The 20242-nt window shown below is 44.2% G+C and overlaps 1 protein-coding gene across 3 annotated transcripts in view; it reads left to right on the plus strand.

Moving 5' to 3' along the window:
• Window positions 1-20242, plus strand: part of NEDD4L (NEDD4 like E3 ubiquitin protein ligase) — a 248052-nt gene that overhangs the window by 87402 nt on the left and 140408 nt on the right. For 2 of the 3 annotated variants that reach the window (XM_069963179.1, XM_069963180.1), the window contains exon 2: window positions 15564-15637. In XM_069963179.1, coding sequence (XP_069819280.1) covers window positions 15564-15637 — 74 coding nt within the window. Of the gene's footprint in view, window positions 1-3248; window positions 3264-15563; window positions 15638-20242 lie in introns of those variants that run through there. The other variant, XM_069963183.1, reaches the window with a different exon arrangement.

Raw genomic sequence — 20242 nt, forward strand, 5'->3', positions numbered from 1 at the left:
CTGTGGGGAATGTTTGCTTGAGATATTGATTGTATTTGCAGCAGAGCTTGGCAGCTCAGAAATCTTACTTGGTCTCTTTGCCAGCAAAACCATTAGCTTTCCTTCCATCTCCTTAGAAGAGATGGCGAGCGGCGGCGTACGGGAGGAGCAGGGAGCTGAGAAAAAGCAGGCGTGAAATACCGGCACATCAACCAAAATTTGACAGCCAAAGCTTTATACCAGAGGTAGGGAACCTTGGCTCTCCAGCTGGTGCAAAACTACAACTCCCATCATGCCCGAACAGCCAAAGCTTTAGATTTGTCTGTCCAGGCATGATGGGGGTTGTAGTTTTGCAACAGCTGGAGAGCCAAGGTTCCCTACCCCTGCTTTATACATTGTATGTAATATTTGTAGCTGGAAGTCTTTGCCTGCAGGGGGCACTGTCGCTCCACGTCATCATTCACTGTACACCGATGAGCCGTAACCTAGACTCCATAGATCTGTGGTATCGGCTGCAGATCTTGTAAGGTGGGTGCAACCAGGGGCGGATTAACTTTACCATAGGCCCCAGCCTGTTCACCAGGCCTTGGCCCCCCCAACCCCACTGTAACTATGGCCACACTAGTGTGGTGTTCATAGTACAGGACAGATAGTGTCATGATGCCCTGATTTGTGATGTCCTCTGTGGTATCAGCAGTAGATCCTGTAAGGTGTGGGGTGCGGACCCCATATCCCTGGTATGTCTCCTGTGGTATCAGCATCCTGTAAGGTGTGAGGTGCGGACCCCATATCCCTGTGATGTCTCCTGTGGTATCAGCATCCTGTAAGGTGTGAGGTGCGGACCCCATATCCCTGTGATGTCTCCTGTGGTATCAGCATCCTGTAAGGTGTGAGGTGCGGACCCCATATCCCTGTGATGTCTCCTGTGGTATCAGCATCCTGTAAGGTGTGAGGTGCGGATCCCATATCCCTGTGATGTCCCCTGTGGTATCAGCATCCTGTAAGGTGTGAGGTGCGGACCCCATATCCCTGTGATGTCTCCTGTGGTATCAGCATCCTGTAAGGTGTGAGGTGCGGACCCCATATCCCTGTGATGTCCCCTGTGGTATCAGCATCCCCTGTGGTATCAGCATCCTGTAAGGTGTGAGGTGCGGACCCCATATCCCTGTGATGTCTCCTGTGGTATCATGCGGCCTCCATGCATGGGACTTGTTTCTCCAGCACATCCCACAGATGATTGATCGGATTGAGATAATTAGGATAGGCCTCCTTTTTTAAGAGATTTTTATTTTTTTTTAATTTACATGAATTTTCTGTTAAATAAAAATAAACAAATAAAAAACATTTCCACTGTATGACATATTAGCGGCTCCACTGATAGAGGTGCGCGGTGTCGCCACCAGGTGCCTTATACACACGCAGACACCTGGGATCATTCCGCCCAGACCGAGAGTTCTCAGTTTTCTATGGAAAACATCTTGAGTATCAGTAAAGTGGTTTCTTTGGAGCCAGTGAAGTGATAATGTAATTTTCTGGAAGTGCAAAGTCTTTACTTGACGCCGTTTTTTGCTTTGATAAACTGCTAATAGCAGGTATAAATGGTGATAATGGGCTCTGAGGGTTTGGGCCGGGACCAACTGGGGCGTTTGTCAGATCAGCCTGATGTTATAATGAGGAATAAGGAAGTCTCTCACCGGACAAGAGGTCTTCCAGGTGAAAGGGGTTGTATATTCTGGATCTAAAAGGGATACTCCGTGTTAATATACTTCCTCAGCTTACATTATAATAATTATATAAACTGTACAGGCACTTTCTTATTGTTCTTAAAGGGGTAGTTTACCCAAAAAAGTGCCATAGATTTGTAATTTTTTTTATATTAAAACATCTCCAGTCTTCCAGTACTTATCAGCTGCTGTATGTCCTGCAGGAAGTGGTATACTCTTTCCAGTCTGAAGAGTTTTTCTATGGGGATTTGCTGCTGCTCTGGACAGTTCCTGATCTGGACAGTGGTGGCAGCAGAGAGCACTGTGTCAGACTGTAAAAAATACACCACTTCCTGCACGACATTCTTTAATAGAGGTAAATTACAAATATTTGTAATTGTCCAAATATTAACTTTCTGACACCGGTTGATTAGAAGGAAAAAAAAAAAGTTTTTCACTGGAGTACTCCTTTATGTTTCCGTTGAGTCGGTCAAATGATATCCTAGAGCCCCCAAACAAATATCAAAAGCATGTGCATGGAAACCCAGCAGTGTTCAGTCTCCCTGCAGTGCCCCCACAGGAGTAGTATGGGATTACATGTTGCAATCAATAGATTGTCTGGGTAATGTTCAGACAGGCCAGATGCACCACACTGGAAGACACTGTTTATAGTAATTCTGTTCTTTGCATAATGAAGAGAGGCCCTCCTCCATTTACTTCCTTATCTATTAGGGTCTTTAAGTGTGGGTTATCGTATCTAAGATGTAAACTGTAACAAAAGAAGATATGGAGCACTGTGGTTATTGCCATACATTATGGTACTGTACCTACACGAACAGGGAGTTCTTCAATAGACAGGTGTCCCTGCTCCTGTACATACTTCCTGTTGCGCTCTATGCCAATAGTGTCACCAACTCATTACACTTGCGGATTGTATTGATTGCTGAGGTTTTCCTAACCCACTATGGACCCCTATTGGTACAAATCCCATTTTAGGTATCAAGACACAATGCAGTATCACCCATACATCCCGGCCACTTGCAGAAACTCTTGACCCCTTCACACCATGCAGTTTTAAGACGCCCTAAACGCACAGATCAAATATTATGGCTTATCGTAAGTCCTGGAGAACCCTTTTAAGGACCCCTTTAAGGGCACATGTTCTGTAATAAACTATAAACATCTTCTAATAAACTATTGCTAGTGATGAAATCTTAGTAATTGCACTTTTGTAAGTTCTTCTACTTGTCGGGATGGAGGTGGGGGCCGTGTTTCTTTAAGATCGTGGAGGTAAGACGGCTGTGGAATGTGAGCCTGTCCTTACATGCGTCTACAGTGGAAAATTACCAAACCGTTCGGTATCTTTAGGTCATATCACAGAATCCCCATCATATCTGTACAGTATGAGAACTTCATGTAACCTCTCGGCATCTGTCCCCTGACCTGGTTACCTGAGCAGTGGAAAGTTACTACCTGGTCTGGGACTTCCGTATATTGCACGTAGAAGAGTCAGGCTTGTGGTAAGGCAGCTGGGATCTCCGTCAGAACTTGCTGATCCTACAGGAAGACCCGCTGCGAGGGGTAAGACCCAGCTCTTAATTTCATGATATTGTATGGGCAGCACTGTATTTGTATACAGCTACCCCGCTGCTGTATTAGAGAGCTGTAGCCTATGGCCAGCTATTACCATCTACTTCACCATTCAGGATTTTTTTTTAAGAATTTACAGCGACAGATGTAATAGATATCAGCTAGACAGATATAAGATGGATATTACATATAGAAGTGTTAGATTGATCATTATGAGATGAAAGCTGTTGTACAAGTTATAGTTTTAAAGGGGTACTCCGGTGAAATTTTTTATTTTTTTTTCCTTTAAGATCAACTGGTGTCAGAAAGTTATACAGATTTGTTATTACTTGTATTTAAAAAAATCTCCAGTCTTCCAGTACTTATCAGCTGCTGTATTTCCTGCAGGAAGTGGTGTATAGTCATGGCCAAAAGTTTTGAGAATGTTACAAATATAAATTTTTACAAAGTCTACTGCTTCAGTTTTTAAAATGGCAATTTGCATATACTCCAGAATGTTATAAAGAGTGATCAGCTTAACAGCAATTACTTGCAAAGTCAATATTTACCTAGAAAATGAACTTTATCCCCCAAAACATGTTTCAACATCATTGCAGCCCTGCCTTAAAAGGACCAGCTAACAATGTTTCAGTGGTTGCTCCATTAACACAGGTGTGGATGTTGATGAGGACAGGGCTAGAGATCAATCTGTCATGATTAAGTAAGAATGACACCACTGGACACTTTAAAAGAAGGCTGGTGCTTGGCATCATTGTTTCTCTTCTGTTAACCATGGTTATCTCTAAAGAAACACGTGCAGTCATTATTGTCCTGCACAAAAATGGCCTAACAGGGAAGAGTATCGCAGCTAGAAAGATTGTACCTCACTCAACAATCTATCGCATCATCAAGAACTTCAAGGAGAGAGGTTCCATTGTTGACAAAAAGGCTTCAGGGTGCCCAAGTAAGACCAGCAAGCGCCAGGACCGTCTCTTAAGTGTTTCAACTGCAGGATCGGGCTACCAGCAGTGCAGAGCTTGCTCAGGAATGGCAGCAGGCAGGTGTGAGTGCATCTGCACGCACTGTGAGGCGGAAACTCTTGGAGCAAGGCCTGGTCTCAAGGAGGGCAGCAAAGAAGCCACTTCTCTCCAGAAAAAAACATCAGAGACAGACTGATATTCTGCAAAAAGTACAGGGAGTGGACTGCTGAGGACTGGGGTAAAGTCATTTTCTCTGATGAATCCCCTTTCCGATTGTTTAGGACATCTGGAAAACAGCTTATTGGGAGAAGACGAGGTGAGCGCTACCACCAGTCTTGTCTCATGCCAACTGTAAAGCATCCTGAAACCATTCATGTGTGGGGTTGCTTCTCAACCAAGGGAATCGGCTCTCACAGTCTTGCCTAAAAACACAGCCATGAATAAAGAATGGTACCAGAATGTCCTCCAAGAGCAACTTCTCCCAACCGTCCAAGAACAGTTTCGCGATCAACAATGCCTTTTCCAGCATGATGGAGCACCTTGCCATAAAGCAAAGGTGATAACTAAATGGCTCAGGGAACAAAACATAGAGATACATAGAAACATTGAGAACTTGTGGTCAATCATCAAGAGACGGGTGGACAAACAAAAAACAACAAATTCTGACAAAATGGAAGCATTGATTGTGCAAGCATGGACTGCTATCAGTGAGGATTTGGTTCAGAAGTTGATTGAGAGCAGCCAGGGAGAATTGCAGAGGTCCTGAAGAAGAAGGGTCAACACCGCAAATATTGACTTGCTGCATTAACTCATTCTAACTGTCAATATAAGCTTCTGTTACTCATAATATGATTGCAATTATATTTCTGTATGTGATAAAAACATCTGACAAATACACATAAAAACCAGAGGACAGCAGATCATGTGAAAATATAATATTTGTGTCATTCTCAAAACTTTTGCCCATGACTGTATTCTCTCCAGTCTGACACAGTGCTCTCTGCTGCCTCCTCTGTCCATGTCAGGAACTGTCCAGAGCAGGAGAGGTTTTGTATGGAGATTTACATACAGTTCCTGTCAATATCCGACATCCCAGAGAATGTTAAGAAAGGCATTAAAATATTATTCCTTACAAGAGCACAGAGAATCGCAGAACTTCTGTCCATAAGAGTTTTATATACACTAAACTAGTACCATTAAATACCAAATGACAATTGTAGCATCCCGACCTTTACTTTATCCTGTAGCATTGTCTAGGAATTTATCTAACGGACCAAACAATTTTATTCTAGTAGGGTTGTCACCTGGATGTTCCCAAATTGTCTATGTTAATTATAAATTGCTGACTCTCCAGCTGCTGCTAAACTACAATTCCCATCATGCTAAAGCTTTGGCTGTCCGTCCAGGCCATGATAGGAAGGTTCCCCATCCCTGCTCTATTGCTAGACACCTTTTTTTAAAATAACTGTTGTCCAGTCCAGTAATGAATACTAATGTTGAGCAGAGTTTCTAAGATGTTCAGGTTTGGACGTTCAAATGCCCAGCATTTGGATCCTGGCGGCTGGAGAAGTTGGATGCCGCCCTCGGGCTGCTAGTAAAACAAGGATATGGCCTATGACTGTTTGCATGTTTTACATGACTCTCTAGGGCGGCATCCGACTTCTCCAGCCACCAGGAGCCAAATGCTAGGCATTCTTGTTCAAAGAACGTCCAAAACTTAACATCTCGGCAAGTCTGCTCAACACTACTAGATAGATTAGAGTCATTCCAGGTAATCGGACTGTGCTCCACAATGATAAGAATCGTCCTGTAAAAGTTTTATTTCTCTTTATTGCTACTTACATGTGATTGTGAACCTGCATGAATGGCTGATTTTTGGCGTCGTCCCTCACCCGGTCCAAGTGACTCACAGCTTTACATGTGACTAAACACTGGGGAAAAATAGAACACATGGCCGGATATCCTGAACCCTATTTAGCCTGCAAGTGGCAGGCCTGTGCAAATGTGCACCAAAGTGTGCTTTTCTGGCCACGTCAAGGTAGGGCTTCAACCCATTAGGGGGTATGGACATTGGGGTTCGTCGTCATTTGAATCAAGACCATATTCACATTGTCAGGTTTTAGAGGGGAAAGGTGTCAATGTATACAGATTAGTAAATTACTTACATTTAAAAATAAGTAAATAAAAATCTCAAGTCTTCCAGTACTAATCAGCTGATGTATGTCCTGCAGGAAGTAGTAAGCTCTTTCCAGTCTGACACAGTGCTCTCTGCTGCCACCTCTCTCCATGTCAGGAATTGTCCAGAGCAGGAGGGGTTTTCTGTTTGGACTTGCGACTGCTCTGGACTCTGGAGGTGGTGTTGTTGACAATGGTGGTGTTGCTGTTTATTTGTTTGTTAGTGGTGGTGCTGCTGTTGTTGCTGTTTGTTTTTGAGGTGATGCCGCTACTGTTTGAGGTGGTGCTGCTGCTGTTTGAGGTGGTGCTGCTGTTTTTGTTGCTGTTTAAGGTGGTGGTGGTGGTGTTGTTTGAGGTGGTGCTGCTGCTGTTTGAGGTGGTGCTGCTGCTGTTTGCGGTGGTGCTGCTGCTGTTTGCGGTGGTGCTGCTGCTGTTTGCGGTGGTGCTGCTGCTGTTTGCGGTGGTGCTGCTGCTGTTTGCGGTGGTGCTGCTGCTGTTTGCGGTGGTGCTGCTGCTGTTTGCGGTGGTGCTGCTGCTGTTTGCGGTGGTGCTGCTGCTGTTTGCGGTGGTGCTGCTGCTGTTTGCGGTGGTGCTGCTGCTGTTTGCGGTGGTGCTGCTGCTGTTTGCGGTGGTGCTGCTGCTGTTTGAGGTGGTGCTGCTGCTGTTTGAGGTGGTGCTGCTGACAGTTCTGCTTTTGTGTCTGTATTTCTCCCCCAATCTCTTTATAAAATTTGCAGGATACAAGAGCCCTTCACATATATATATATATATATATATATATATATATATATATATATATATTAATTAATATATATTTTTTTTTTATAGACCCACCAATACTGAGCTGACACAACACAGGCTGCTAATATGATCCTATTTTACCGACACCCCTTGCTCTATAGAAGGGTTTGATTTCCTCATCCCATTGCACATTTCTTATCACTATAACAGTTAAATGAAGCTTTTCCAATATAAACCTTGTTAATGAATTGAAGAAGATAATAATGTAGCCTCTTAATTATGGGACTAAGAAAAACAGCGCCTCTCCTCTCCACTGGCTGTGTGCGGTATTACATTTCACTTGAATGGGTCTGAGCTTTGACACCGCACCCAGCTTCACAGAAAGCAGATTAGGAGAACTATATAGACATTGCATTGGGGGAAATCTAAGGCATCTGCATTGCGGCATTATGTGACTGCTCCCTCCTAAGCATCAATGAATGTGCATTCCCCGGGGAAGCCTCCGCTCGCCGCTGACCGACTTGTTGCAGTGTTGTTGATGCCAATTTAATTGGAGTGAGTGATCTGATGACATAACCCTGATCCAGGACTGGGTAGAAGCCGTGCGCTGTCACTAATATTTAGAGGATGATGAGGATGAGGTCACGTGTATTCCCCACTGCGCTGCTGGATAGCGGGGATGCGGGAATAGGACTGACCTGTTAATGACTGACTCACCAGTGACCACATGAGTCACCCACCACTCGTACACAGGAGTAGTCTACACCGTATCCTTCTCATCATGAGACCAGTTCACAAGATCCGTCAAGAAAATTAAACCTGACGGTGGATCTGCCTGCGACTTCTTCAGGAATTTCCAGTCAATAATCTATTAATGCTGCAATTAGAAGACGGAAGAGGTTGGAGTGAGAAGGGATTTCCTGTCCCACTATACGACACACGTCAAGAGACAAATAATACACTGACATGTAGACACCTAGAAAACCTAAAGGGAATGTGTCAGGAGAAAATGACCTATTATTTAAAGTAGTACTGTGATTTGGATATTTTTTTTTTTTTTTGTGAGAAGTAAATTACAAGTCTTCCAGTACTTATCAGCTGCTGTATGTCCTGCAAGAGGTGGTTTAAATTTTCTAGTCTGACACCGTGCTCTCTGCTGCCACCTCTGTCCGTGTCAGGAACTGTCCAGAGAAAGAGAGGTTTTCTATGGGGATTTGCTCCTGCTCTGGACAGTTCCTGATTATGGAAAGAGGTGGCAGCAGAGAGCACAGTGTTAAGGGTATGTGCACACTATGAAATTTGCGTGGCTTCCACAAGGAATTGAAGAGAAGTTTTTTTCTTTTACTTTAAATTCCTCGCCTTTACAGCTCTAGCAGAATCTGAGCAGAATGTGTGCGGAATTGAATTGAGTTCAAGCCCCATTGACTTCTATAGGATTCCTCTGCCGGAATCCGCCCAAAGATATGTCAAAATGCAGATCCGCAGCAGAATTTTTTTGTCCGAAAATTCCACTTTACACACAAATGAGCGGAAAGTCGATTAAAACCTATGTAAAGCCCCAATGTTCATATTTCACGGGCGGAATTTTGAGCAGATTCTATGTGTATTTTGACGTGGAATCCACTAGAAATTCAGTCTCTTTTTCCATAGTGTGCACATACTCTCACACAGGAAAGAATACACCACTTCCTGCAGGGCATACAGCTGCTGATAAGTACTGGAAGACTCGAGATTTTTATATATATTCGTAAATTACAAATCTGTATAATGTTCTGAAACCAGTTGACGTGTGTGTATATATATATATATATATAATAAAAAAAATATATAGAATAGAACATAAAAAAATAAGAAAAGAACATAGCATCCCTCCTCCAGGAATAGTGCCACCAATGCCCATGGGTTGTATCTGGTAGTGCAGCGCGGTGGTATTAGACTGCAGTATAACCCATAGGTGTGGGGCTGTTTTTGAGAGCAGCCATGTCTTACAATCCCTTTAATAGCACTTTTGGCTGGAGAAGCACCTTTTATATTAGCAGATTGTTCATATTATAAATGATCAGCGCTGACTCGGCCGTTCTGCCTGTCCTTGTATGACGTTACTGTCCCCGGGGAATGGACTTTTTCCTGTTTTGTAGTCTGTAGAAGCGTCTGACCAGTCTCCAGGGTTTCCCCTCCAGCACCATGACAGATGATGGGCCCTCCTGGGTGATGTCTGTATACAGCGGCTCGGAGCCCATAACACATGGAAGCAGATGGAGGGTTCTTGTTGTTTGGCGCAGAGCTGTCATACATGCCAGTGGCTGATGCCTGACTACGCTGCCGGCTCTCCGGGACTCCTCAGCTTTTAAACTAGAGTTTTGTGTTAGAGAGAGTCCATCATGCATCTAAATGGAGTCCTGATCCTACAACTATGAATGATAGATCAGGTGATCAGACGGCGGTTCTGCCCATATAACAGTGTTAGGGCGGGTTCACATTACGGAATTCTCGCGGACAATGTCCGCGCCATTCTGTCAGCTGTCCGCCCGCACATCTGGGCGCCTTTCCTCCGGCCCCATAGACTCCATTCTATGGGCCAGCGTATTCCGCAATACGCTGAAAGAAGTGTCATGTCACTACTTTCAGCAGATCGCGGAATACGCCAGCCCATAGAATGGTGTCTATGGAGCCGGCGGAAAAGCGCGTGCCCGTGCGGGCGGACAGCTGATGGAATTCTGCGTATATTTTCCGCGAGAATTCCTCAGTCTGAACCCACCCCTAGGGTACATGCACACTACGGAATCCCAACGGAAAACCTGTCGCAGATTTTGCAGCTCGCACCCGCTTTGCAGACTCAGTCGGCCGCACGCATTTCTTTCTTTAGGTTCATTCTTTAGACGGACGTCAGAATCTGCCCGTGCATAGAATGGAGTCTGACACGGGCAATCCGCAATAGGTTTTTCGTCGGGATTCCGTGGTGTGTAATACAGCTGATCAGTCCTGCCGGGCTGGTGGAATTTGGGGCTGTAATACAGGAGCAGACCTTCCTAAAGCGCCTGCAAGACTGATGTCTGTAATATCATTGTTATACCTGTTACATTATTAATTGCATTTTGTACAAGTTAGCAGGTGGCCTGGATCAGCGTTTCCCAACTGGGGTGCCGCAGCACACTGGTGTGTCGGGAGAACCCGCCAGGAGTGCCGCGGGATCCCGGTGGGAAATGTGCGCTGTCTCTTTAAGCATCCTGAGAAGCTGCGGCCGCGCAGCTTCTCGGGATGCACAGATCACTTTGATGTTCCGCCCGCACTGGAACATTAAAGTGAGCATAATGAAGGAGCAGGAAGTGTCAGCATCCTGCTCCTACATTCACTCCCATAGGTTGCCGGCACTTCATACCAGCAGCTTATGGGAGGCCGGGACGTGACCTCTGCGGCAGGTGTGATTATGTGACGTCATCACGCCTGCCGGAAGTCCCGTCCCCGCGGCTCACAAGATGGAGCCAGAAGAGGAGGAGGAGAGCTTCTGCCTGCAGCCACAGTGCGGATTAGGTGAGTAGGATGTTTGTTTTTTTTAGGGGTAGAGCAGGGGGCATTATTAGTTCATAGGGGCGCCTCTGGGGGCATTATTAGTATATGGGGGCACCTCTGGGGGCATTATTAGCTCATGGGGGCAACTCTTGGGGCATTATTAGTATATGGGGGCACCTCTTGGGGCATTATTAGTATATGGGGGCACCTCTGGGGCATTATTAGTATATGGGGGCACCTCTGGGGGCATTATTAGTTCATAGGGGCACCTCTGGGGGCATTATTAGTATATGGGGGCCACCTCTGGGGGCATTATTAGTATATGGGGGCACCTCTTGGGGCATTATTAGTATATGGGGGCACCTCTGGGGCATTATTAGTATATGGGGCCACCTCTGGGGACATTATTAGTATATGGGGGCACCTCTGGGGGCATTATTAGCTCCTGGGGCCACCTCTGGGGGCATTATTAGTTCATGGAGGCACCTCTGGGGGTATTATTAGCTCATGGGGGCACAGCAGGGAATCCTACATACAGGGGGCACAGCAGGGAATCCTACATACAGGGGGCACAGCAGGGGATCCTACATACAGGGGGCACAGCAGGGGATCCTACATACAGGGGGCACAGCAGGGGATCCTACATACAGGGGGCACATCAGGGGATCCTACATACAGGGGGCACAGCAGGGGATCCTACATACAGGGGGCACATCAGGGGATCCTACATACAGGGGGCACATCAGGGGATCCTACATACAGGGGGCACAGCAGGGGATCATACATACAGGGGGCACATCAGGGGATCCTACATACAGGGGGCACAGCAGGGGATCCTACATACAGGGGGCATCCCACATTCCTATTCGCTTTACTGCACATAACACCAAACAGTGCAGTTACTTTGGGAGCCGACAGGAGGGAGAAAGGAAAGGAAGCTGCTAGAAATGTGCGGAGCCGAAATTGTTTGTCTCGCAGGTTCTGAAAAGATGAAAAGTAGCTGGAAGAAATCATCATGGAGGACTGGACTGGATGAAGGAAAAGGGAAAGTGACGCCTCAGATCAAAGAAGACGTCACTTGTGAGTCACTGACGGTTTTCTTATTTTGTAGAACATTATTTGGTAGGGGTGCCCCGAGGTAATTTTTTTTTCCCAAGGGGTGCACCGAGGTGGAAAAGGTTGAGAAGCACTGGCCTGGATGATGGAGGCCTATAATCAGATGGCCGATATATGGGATACGCCGTGTGTGTATCTTTTCCAGTCTGACACAGCGCTCTCTGTTGCCACCTCTGTCAGGAACTGTCCAGAGCAGCAGCAAATCCCCATAGAAATCTACCTGCTCAGTTCCCCGAGATGGCGATTATTCCCTGTTATGATGTGTAAAATTTTTGTTTGAAAAAATCTCAATAAAAATTTATTGAAACGAAAACCTCTCCTGATATGGACAGAGGTGGCAGCAGAGAGCACTGTGTCAGACTGGAAAGAATACAGGACTTCCTGCAGGACATAAAGTAGCTGATTTTTTTTTATTTTTTTTTAACGCTTCTGTGATTTTGTGTTTGCGAACAACAAAGTTTTTATAGTCTGTTGTTTTAATAAGTGAACGTAAGGATTTTACAGTCCATTAGCTGCCTAGCAACAGAAGTATGGCTGCCTGCCATGGAATATTATGAGGCGGCAATAATCTGATGTGACGGCCATGTCGCCTCTTTGTGATAGTCTCTGAAATAAACAGGATGTTGTGTGAAGCCGCAATTGTGGAAGGTTGTGAGGCTGTGTAAAGCATGGCGGTCAGCTGTGTTAGGGCCCTATATCACGGGACGATTATCGTTCGCATAATCGTTAACGATAAACTATCTCGAACAATCACTATGGTGGACGACCTGAAATCGTTCACCCATTTACACGGAACGATCGTTACTTATGATCGTTCTTGTTGTTGTCTTGTTGTCACTATTGCGTTTGTCGCTACTGCGAACGTCGTCTTATTCCATGCGAATGATTTGCGAGTGAGCAACGATAAAAATAGGTCCAGGTAATATAAAGCTAGAAACGATTTCTCGTTCGTCGTTTAATCATTTACTGCTATTTAACCATTATCACTTTGTTCCGAACGATTTAACGATTATCCGAACAATAATCATCCCGCACAATAGGGCCCTTAGTCATGGTTAGGCAGTATAATGGGGATTACCAGTTAGCTGTAAGAACTGGTTTATATATACATTACCTATAGTGGCACATGTGAAATTTCTGTAGGGTATTATTACTGTATGTGTGTGTATGTGTATATATATATATATATATATATATATATATATATATATATATATATATATATATATATATGTGTGTATACACTCCAGTCCTCCAGTACTTATTAGCTGCTGTATGTCCTGCAGGAAGTGGTGTATTTCTCCCAGTATTTCTGCCACCTCTGTCTATGTCAGGAACTGTCCAGAGCAGCAGCAAATCCTCATAGAGAACCTCTCCTGCTCTCCATACTAGAAGGAGTACACCCCTTCCTGCAAGACGTACAGCACCTAATAAGTTCTGAAAGACTGTAGATTTTTTATTTTAATATAATAAGTAAATTACAAATCTCTGGTACTTTCTGACACAAGCTGAATTGAAAGAAAAATTTTATGCTGGAGTACCCCTTTAACAGAAATCCGATTACAACTGATATCTTAAGGAGCATACAGTGGAATATGTGGAATAACTTGACAATAAGTATTGAGTTTTCCGACAGCGCCACCACAGGTAAATTGAAGAATTACACTATGTTCATTGATATTCATTGTCTATGCCAGGAATGGGGAACCTTCTGCCCTCCAGCTGTTGCAAAACTACAATTCCCATCTTGCCTGGGCAGTTGAAGCTTTAGCTTCGGCTGCCTAGGCATGATGGGAATTGTAGTTTTGCAACAGCTGGAGGGCAGAAGGTTCCCCATCCCTGGTCTATGCAATATAGGACAAGATAGGTCCTCCAGTGTGAGACGCGCTCTTTAATGTAAGCTCTGGAAGTATTCTTTATAGATAGATAGATATGTTAATCTGGATGAGATCTGGGGCTGTGACGCTTCATATTATCCTGACTTTAATATCAATCATTCCTTGATAATCCTTACAATGCAATATGTTTAGGATCATCCTTTTGTTCTCATCCCTCCAAGGTTGGTGCCATGGAGGGATAATAACATCCCCAGAGCTCTTCAGCAGTGCAGGTGTTAATTCTAATATCCCTGGTGGGCTAGAGATTAATGGAAGCGTCCCAAGATCTTATAGTATTATTGATCCATTCACTGCCCTTTAACTAGAGGGCAGGTGCTGGGAAGGGATAGTAATGTCCCTGGTGGTCTAGTGGAGTGCAGAGGATAATAACATCCCCGGTGATCTAGGGCAGTGGAGAGGTTAAATTATTATCTTAGTGGTTTAGAAGAGTTAAAGGGGTACCCCAGTGAAATCAGCTGGTGTAAGAAAGTTATGTAGATTTGGCAATAAAAATAAATAAATAAATGTATGTATGTATATAATATAGCAAATCCTCATAGAAAACCTCTCCTGCTCTGGACAGTTCCTGAAATGGACAGAGGTGGCAGCAGAGAGCAATGTCAGAACACACCACTTCCTGCAGAACATACAGCAAATTATAAGTACTGTAAGGCTGGAGATTTTTTGATAGGAGTAAATTACAAACCTTTGGCACTTTCTCACACCAGTTGATTTAAAAGAAAAAAAATTACAGGAGTACCCCTTTTAATTCTAACAGCCATGGTGGTCTAGAGCCTTCCTCTTGCTCCTCCATGTCTGGCTGTAGACATTGCATTATCAACTAATAATCACTGATGGGGTGATGGATGGACGTGTGCCAAGAAATAGTCTGCCCAGGGACACCCCATGACCACCCATCCAGCCCCTGGGAAGCTTCCCAGGCTACATGTCCCCCTCCAGTCAGACAGGTATATACTGTATAACACACCACCTTCTCCTCCACTTCTATGTTTTCCGCCTTATTTCCTAGTGGAAGTTTCATTGGTCACAGTTATATGATTTTTTTTTTTTTTTATTGGAATCACTATTATACAGCTCTGACGCCATCACCGCTGCAGGTTCCAGCTATGAAATCTTTTATGACACTTCTTGACAATCATAACAGATGTGTAAGTCAGCGCGATGGCGCCTGGTGGACTCTACCTGCTAATAACGGGAGAGGGTCGGTGGGAATAGGGAGTCGGGGTATAATGTGACGTCCTGGAACATATTCATTTACTTCTCAAGATCTGTGCCTGGACCCCAGACTGATACATTGTACACAGCTAGTCCTGCTCTCAGCTGTATCCAGTCTAGACAATGCTCTGTGAGCTCTACAGCCTGGGCTCCAGCCTGATACATTGTACATAGCTAGTCCTGCTCTCAGCTGAGAAGTGATACAATTGTATCCAGTCTAGACAATGCTCTGTGAGCTCTACAGCCTGGACTCCAGACTGATACATTGTACATAGCTAGTCCTGCTCTCAGCTGAGAAGTGATACAGTTGTATCCAGTCTAGACAATGCTCTGTGAGCTCTACAGCCTGGACTCCAGACTGATACATTGTACATAGCTAGTCCTGCTCTCAGCTGAGAAGTGATACAATTGTATCCAGTCTAGACAATGCTCTGTGAGCTCTACAGCCTGGACTCCAGACTGATACATTGTACATAGCCAGTCCTGCTCTCAGCTGAGAAGTGATACAATTGTATCCAGTCTAGACAATGCTCTGTGAGCTCTACAGCCTTCACTCTATACTGATACATTGTACATGCTGAGAGGTGGATACACCTGTATATAGTCTTGCTGTATGTACCTTCCTATTAGTTTTCTTACACATTAATAACCTTCCCCTCCTTTTCTCTCTTCCTTAGGAGGAGTCTCGTATCCTCAGAGTGAAGATTGTATCTGGCATTGACTTAGCTAAGAAGGACATCTTCGGAGCCAGGTAATGGAAGAAAAGACCTGAGCAAACACTGTCCTGTTATTATGTGTGTTTGCTCTGCTATAGTCTCTGCGGTGGGTGATGAATTGGTTGTCATGATAAAATCTGATAAAATCTGACTTTCTCTATGGGAAAAAAATGCAAAAGTTGTAAAATGATGCCCCCCCCCCCTCCTTCCGAAACACCCTCAAAGAGACTTGTCAGTCATAGTCCCCTGTGATTTTACCCTCTGAGTGCAGGGAGCCCTGGTGATTTAGGGAATTCTGTCAGTGAGGGTTTAATTTCCCTGCAGCGCCACCACAGGTGAGAGGAAGTATTACACATTGTTGATATACATTACCAGGTTGGCTAGAACAAGTCCTGCACACCCCATTTCACACTCACAATGGTCTAATATAATAGAATAGGGACAGTACAGAGTAAAGGTGGATTTTGACTCTTTTGAGTCCCTATTTATGTTAAGGCACCTGAGGCAAATTTGAAATCACATCCCCCCCCCCCCCCCCCTCAGTACCCACACTCATTAAAGTCTTCCCCGCCGCAATTCTTTATCTTGGCAACCTTTCCCCCCGAGGACGAGTTAACTGCCCGCCCGATCACAGGGCCCACACTACCCCCTCCCCCCCCGGCACGACCTCCGGTCACCCCTGGTTTGTTCGTGGTCCGGGTGACGTAACGGACCAAGCCCGACCATGATGTGGGGATAGAGGTTATCTGCGGCCCAGGGACTGAGAGGGCGGGGGCCCTGGCTGCTGTCATTTTTGGTAATAGATTATGCAGCCCCTTTAGGGACCGTAAAATCCGCCACCTGAGGAGAGATACTCATTCCGCCTCATGGCAAAAGCAGCCCTGTAAGGGACCCAGCAGAGGCCCTAACAAGAGAACTTGTGTCAACATCTTCATATGGTAATAAGCCTCCAGGCATATCGTAGCACTGAGTACTGTTAACGTTTTGTGTCTGCAGCTCCTATGCACACCTATGTGTCTCCATGGTTACATAGTAAAATCAAGCCCTATTTAATCTTATCATGCAGAGGTGTGATACACTCTTCCATCCTTCTCCTCTTCTGCTAGACGTATTAGAAAAGAAGACAGAGTGAAATAACACATGACCAGACTACACATAGGGTTTGTTTGTAGTCTGTAACCATGGAAACACACAGGAATGTTTTTAAACAAAGAAATTAGCAGACTCGCTTACATTTTGTTGTTATAAATACAGTGGAACAATTTAGACAGGGCTGCAGTATTACCCATCCTCATGTATTCTCGGCTCGATCTTTTTTTTTTTTTTTTTTTTTCAACCCGCTTCTATTCTGAATGTAAATCCGCGATCGCATTGCTGCAGATATTGCCTTTGCCTTCTCATTTCACCAGGCGGGATATTTCCATCCAAGCATAAAATCCGTAATTGTATAGTGAATTGGCGGGAGCCTGGTGTGTGATGTGGTTATAATATGGCCGTCCACTGTTACCTTACCCCAGTGTCTTATGATCATCAGAATAGATGGCTGGTGCCTGCTATGCGGAGCCTGATAGAACTGTGCCGACTTCATTATATAGAATAAAGAGTGCACATTAAAGATTTTTTTTTTTTTTTACTTATAGCTTTGATTTTTGTTTTATTTGACTGTATGGGGTAAGACTGTGAGGCGGGAATGGGGGAAGCTTTGGCCCTCCAGCTGTTGCAAAACTACAATTCCCATCATGCCTGGACAGCTTTCAGCTGTCCAGGCATGATGGGAATTGTAGTTTTGCAACAGCTGGAGGGCCAATGCTGGTGGGCACTGGTGTTCTGGGGGCTACCTGTCACAGTGGGCAGGAGTGGTAACCCCCATTCCTGGACACAAGGCAACCGGTGTGAGGTGCAGGTTTGACGGCCCACTTTAAACTTTTAGACTTTACTTTTTATGACCTGCTTTACTTCTAGACAGTGATATGAAGTGGTGCATTACTACGTGATTCTTTGATGTATTTTTCTATATGTATATTTTGTAATATATTTTCTATATATTTTTCTATTAAGGCACTGTACTATATGCTATATAGAAAGTAGTATATAAACATTATAGCAAATTTTATTTTATTATAGGAGCAAGGTCTCTATCAACAATCTCCTTTTTTATTGATCTCTTTACACAACCAGCAGAATTATGAATGCTGCTCTGGGATACAGTAAAAGATAAGTCAGTGGCCTTACTTTTGGGTTAATCATATCCAAGTTCATCATCAGAAATAGGTAACTGGGAGAAGATTAGATTACTTTTTTTTTTTTTCCTAGAAGTTTCAAGAATGTCGAGTCAAAGGTCATCAGGCTTAAGAGACATTGTTTCAAGGGATGATTAAATACACCCGGCATAGATTTAAAATTTACTTCTGTAAAAACATCTCTAGTCTTCCAGTACTTATCAGCTGCTTTGTGTCCTGCAGGAAGTAGTGTTTTCTTTCCAGTCTGATACAGTGCTCTCTGCTGCCACCTCTGTCCATGTCAGGAACTGTCCAGAGCAGTAGCAAATCCCCATAGAAAACCATTTCTGCTCTGGACAGTTCCTGAGATGGACAGAGGTGGCAGCAGAGAGCATGGTGTTTGACTGGAAACAATAAACCACTTCCTGCAGGACACATAGCAGCTGATAAGTACTGGAAGACTGGAGATTTTTTAATAGAAGTAAATTATAAATCTATATAACTTTCTGACACCAGTTGATTTGAAAGAAAAAGATTTTCGCTGGACAATCCCTTTAAGGGGTCCCAGTTTTCAGCTAATGGAGGGGAGTCCCCTTTCTCTGACACACCTTCCCTTATCTTCTGTAGCATCTGGCCGTGTATACCAGACCGTCCCTCTCCCGCCCCCTGCAGCCTCGTACTTGTTGCCTATTTCCAGGCCTCCTAATTCTGCTTTTATTTCTGGGACGCGGTGTTATCATTTGTGTTAAGTGAACCCAGCCAGACTTCTGGAAATGTCACCAGTGCTTCACGCAGACGCTCAGCTGGGATACCGCGGATACAATCAAGAGAAACGTGTATCACACAGCTGGGGTCTAGAGTGAGAGAAACAAACACGAGTTTTTCCAGCTGCCGTTTCAGTCGAGACCGTGGAGATAAATCACGTAAACTCTTGCTGGAGAGATGGCTGTGTGTATGTGATGGATAGATGGTAGAGCGGCATAATTTAGCATTGTTGGGGGTGCTCAAGTTGCTCAGATGATGTTTTGTCTGTGGTTTTACATAGGACTGCAGATAAACCTGCTGCTCATATTGTCATTGATAACTTTGTTATACAGAATGGTCTTCCCCTAGCTATGGCCCATGTGGACATGGCTTGTATCCACCTGAGACCCCCATGTAGGAGTAGTGGGCTATGTATCATATAGCCACAGTGGTCTTTCCCTCCCTTTATCTGTATTCCGACTGGGGTTAGCTTGTTTGCAACTGAGCCCACCTGTAGGAGTAGTGGGTATGTGGTCTTTCCCTCCCTCTTTTTGTAGTCCATCTTTTTTTTCCAAATCAACTGGTTTCAGAAAGTTATACAGATTTGTAATTTACTTCTATTAAAAAATCTCTAGTCTTCCAGTACTTATCAGCTGCTGTCTGTCCTGCAGGAAGTGGTGTATTCTTTTCAGTCTGACACAGTGCTCTCTGCTGCCACTTCCATCCATGTCAGGAACTGTCCAGAGCAGGAGAGGTTTCTATGGGGATTTGGTACTGATCTGGACAGTTCCTGACATGGACAGAGGTGGCAGCTGAGAGCACTGTGTCAGACTGGAAAAGCTAAACCAGTTCCTGCAGGACATTCAGCAGCTGATAAGGACTGGAATTTTTTTTTCTTTTAAGTAGATTTCAGTTCTCATTGAAATCTAGTGTATAGTGTCTAGTCTAATGTGTGTAGTGTCCCACTACGTGTTTTCCTTCTCCTTGCACCTTGGTAAAAGTGTATCACTCTAGTGTCACAGGTTAGGTCAGGAAGCCGCTGTTCCTTACTCCAACTGCTAGATGTTGCTCCTGACATGGACAGAGGTGGCAGAAGAGAGCACTGTGTCAGACTGGAAACAATACTGGATTTTTAAACAGAAGTAAATTTACAAATCTGTATAACTTTTTGAAAATAGTTAATTTGATAGAAAATATTTTTGTTTGCCAGAGTACTCTTTAAGATGTCCTGGCTCTCCTTGTCCACCTGTGTTCGAAAATACTTTCATTCTCAATATTATTATTATTATCATATGATTATTATTATTATTATTATTATTATTATTATTATTATTATTATTATTATTATTATTATTATTATTATTATTATTATTATTATCTGTGTCCTATGACAGCGGACAATATCCATCCCGACCCCGACCTCTTAGCCTTGTCCCATAATGTTATTGTCACCTCTGGCTGCCACAGTTCCTCGCACCATCATGTACCAGGTGAAGCGTCTCCTCTGTTGTATGACTCATTCTATTTCTATTGACTGAGAAACTGGTAGAACTGGTATGATGGAGCAGATTAGGAATTTTTAATAGGCCAGGGCTAAAAAACAAATATGTTATACGTCATGTAATATGTCAGAAGGGGCGTTATAAAAGTTAAAGTGCAACATTGGCCGGAATTTGA

This window comes from Dendropsophus ebraccatus, chromosome 3 (assembly GCF_027789765.1).
Source record: "Dendropsophus ebraccatus isolate aDenEbr1 chromosome 3, aDenEbr1.pat, whole genome shotgun sequence".
NCBI classification, from domain to species: Eukaryota; Metazoa; Chordata; class Amphibia; order Anura; family Hylidae; genus Dendropsophus; species Dendropsophus ebraccatus.